General features: G+C 43.6%; 1 protein-coding gene across 1 annotated transcript; it reads left to right on the top strand.

Annotated features, from left to right (window-relative positions):
• Positions 1–735: 735 nt before the first annotated feature.
• On the top strand, positions 736–1,671 carry LOC134377136 (olfactory receptor 10G7-like). Its single transcript, XM_063095754.1, has one exon. The coding sequence runs from the start codon at positions 736–738 to the stop codon at positions 1,669–1,671; it is 936 nt and encodes a 311-aa protein (XP_062951824.1).
• Positions 1,672–2,989: the final 1,318 nt, after the last annotated feature.

Raw genomic sequence — 2,989 nt, 5'->3', positions numbered from 1 at the left:
ACTTCCCCTTGAGTGTGGGTGGGAGCTGTGAATATGATGGGACATCACTCCCTTGATTACATTGTCAACACATAATACTTTGTCACAACAAACTGGAGAGAGATTCTCCTGATGGCTTTGAAGAAGTGAACTGCCTTGCTGTGAGAAGGACAGGTGGCTGGGACTAGACAGTGGCTTCTAGGAGTTGAGAATGATAACCCCTGCCAACAACCAGCAAGAAAACACAAACATCAGTCCTACAACCACAAGAAACTGAATTCTGCCAACAACCTTAATAAGCGTAGCAGAGGGTCCTGAGCCTCAGATGAGACTGCAGCCTCAGCTGACAACTTGATTAAACCTGGTGAGACCTTGAGCAGCGGGCCCAGCTGACCTGACCCACAGAAAGGGTGAGATTATAAATTTGCCTATTTTGTGCCACTTTTTCTGGTAATTTACAATACACCAACAGAAAACTATTACAATGGGTTTCTCCTACTTTCTTCAGCATATACATGTGTGTGTCTATTTGTGTATGTGTGTGTGTGTGTGTGTGTGTGCGTGTGTGAGAGAGAGAGACAGAGACAGAGAGAGAGAGATGCTGAAGTCACTCCATCCCTTTACTGAAGAAACTTACGAATATAACCATGGATGATGCAGTTGCCACACAGAAAATGAATTTGAAATTCTCAATGAAATGTTAAATGTTGCCTGCTTTTTATATCCCCATAGGGAGAGGGACCAGGGTTGAGAAGAATGACAAACGTGAGCCTCGTGACAACGTTCTTCCTCACGGGCCTTCCCCATGCACCAGCGCTGGACACCCCCCTCTTTGGGATCTTCCTGGTGATTTATGTGCTCACCGTGCTGGGGAACCTCCTCATCCTGCTGCTGATCAGGGTGGATTCTCACCTCCACACCCCCATGTACTACTTCCTCGCCAACCTCTCCTTCATTGACATGTGGTTCTCCACTGTCACAGTGCCCAAAATGCTGATGACCTTGGTGTCCCCTGAGGGCAGGGCCATCTCCTTTCACAGTTGCATAGCCCAGCTTTATTGCTCCCACTTTCTGGGGAGCAGCGAGTGTTTCCTCTACACAGTCATGGCCTATGACCGCTACCTGGCCATCAGTTACCCGCTCAGGTACACCAGCATGATGAGTGGGAGAACCTGTGCCCTCCTGGCCACTAGCACTTGGCTCAGTGGCTCTCTGCACTCTGCTGTGCAGACCACATTGACCTTCCATCTGTCCTACTGTGGGCCCAACCAGATCCAGCACTACTTCTGTGATGCACCACCCATCCTCAAGCTGGCCTGTGCAGACACCTCGGCCAATGAGATGGTCATCTTTGTCAATGTTGGTGTGGTGGCCTCAGGCTGCTTTGTCCTGATAGTGCTGTCCTATGTGTCCATCGTCTGCTCCATCCTGAAGATCCGCACCTCAGAGGGGAGACGCAGGGCCTCCCAGACCTGTGCCTCCCACTGTATCGTGGTCCTTTGTTTCTTTGGTCCTGGTCTGTTCATTTACCTGAGGCCAGGCTCCAAGGAGGCTGTGGATGGGGTTGTGGCAGTTTTCTACACTGTGCTGACCCCACTTCTCAACCCTGCTGTGTACACACTGAGGAACAAGGAGGTGCAGAAAGCTCTGTTGAAACTTAAAGACAAAGTAGCATATTCTCAGGGCAAATAAACACCATGAAGTAGATATGCTTATTTTTTCAAAATTGGTAATAACATTTAGTTATTTAGTTATTAACATGAAATTTGTTACATATATAGTTCTCAATGTTAAACATTATTCAAAACCACCTGCTTAGGAATATTTCTCTCACATATGTTTTTAAGAATTTTATTTTTATGGACCATGGTTACTAGAGGTGGGAAAGGGAGAGGGGGGATGATGAGATTTTGGTTATTGGACACAAAACAGCTAGTTAGAAAAAATAAGTTCTTTTTGGTGTACATTTGAGCTAGCCATCTAGAATTAGCAGTAATTTCTGCATGTTATCAAATGGCTAGAAGAGCGGAGATGGAATGTCCTCATAAGAAAGAAATGATTAAGTTTTGTAATGTGAGTATGTTAATTATCACACATTGTATACAGGTAATTAATATTCAACTGTGTACTCCACAGATACGTATAATCAATTATGTTTCAATAAAAATAAATGATTGATTAATTTAAAAAATTAAAGTCACAATTATATTATTTTATTTATGATGAACATGTGTATGTTCTGATCTATCGACTCATTTCTTTGCTATAGGTCTGTTTTACCTTTTGAAAAACTACATATTCCACTTGTACCTCAGATGCAGAGCATTAAGTAGTTTATATAAGGAAGCTGATAATAAGCTTTTACTGTTGGTTTCATGTGTGTACAAACTTCAGAAGTCACAATCATGGAGATAATGTTCAAGGACACCAACAAATATCAGAGGTCATTTATTCATGGCTGCAGCGGTGCAGATGCCTTATTAACTCTTGTAGTGGCTGTGTGTGTGCGTGTCTGTTTACATATGTGAGGGTTTCAACGTGGCTAATCCATCTCCCCAGTGCATCTTGATCCTGTTAATTGATCTCACATTGAAAAAGTCCTGATTTTCTCTCCAGCAGCCTTTTATCTCTCTAACCAGGACTAGTTCTTGTGCAAGTCCTGCAAATGTTTTAGGTTGGTTAGTGGGTTCAGGAAGAAGTTAACAGTAGTATCTCTACTCTCCACTACACACTCTAACCTTGAATTTCCCTGTTCTATCTAACCAGATGCCCACATTTAGCACAGGACTGCCCTGGGTCCTTTTTCTACAGAGAATGGCAGCCAGTTATGCTGTCCAGATAACGCCTTCTGCTACCATCTTGCAGTGCTGGAAATTCAACTACACCAAACTACAAGCTGCTCCGGGGCAGGGACGGCCCACATTACAAGGTGGAGTCAATGGAGTTTTCAATTTAGAAAGTAGAAAAATAGAAAGATAATTAGGTAACTTGTTGTCATGGGATTTCAACA

Source organism: Cynocephalus volans, chromosome 4 (genome assembly GCF_027409185.1).
Source record: "Cynocephalus volans isolate mCynVol1 chromosome 4, mCynVol1.pri, whole genome shotgun sequence".
Lineage (NCBI taxonomy): Eukaryota > Metazoa > Chordata > Mammalia > Dermoptera > Cynocephalidae > Cynocephalus > Cynocephalus volans.
Note: the sequence above shows the minus strand (reverse complement) of the source record. Positions and strands in the feature narration are given on the sequence as shown.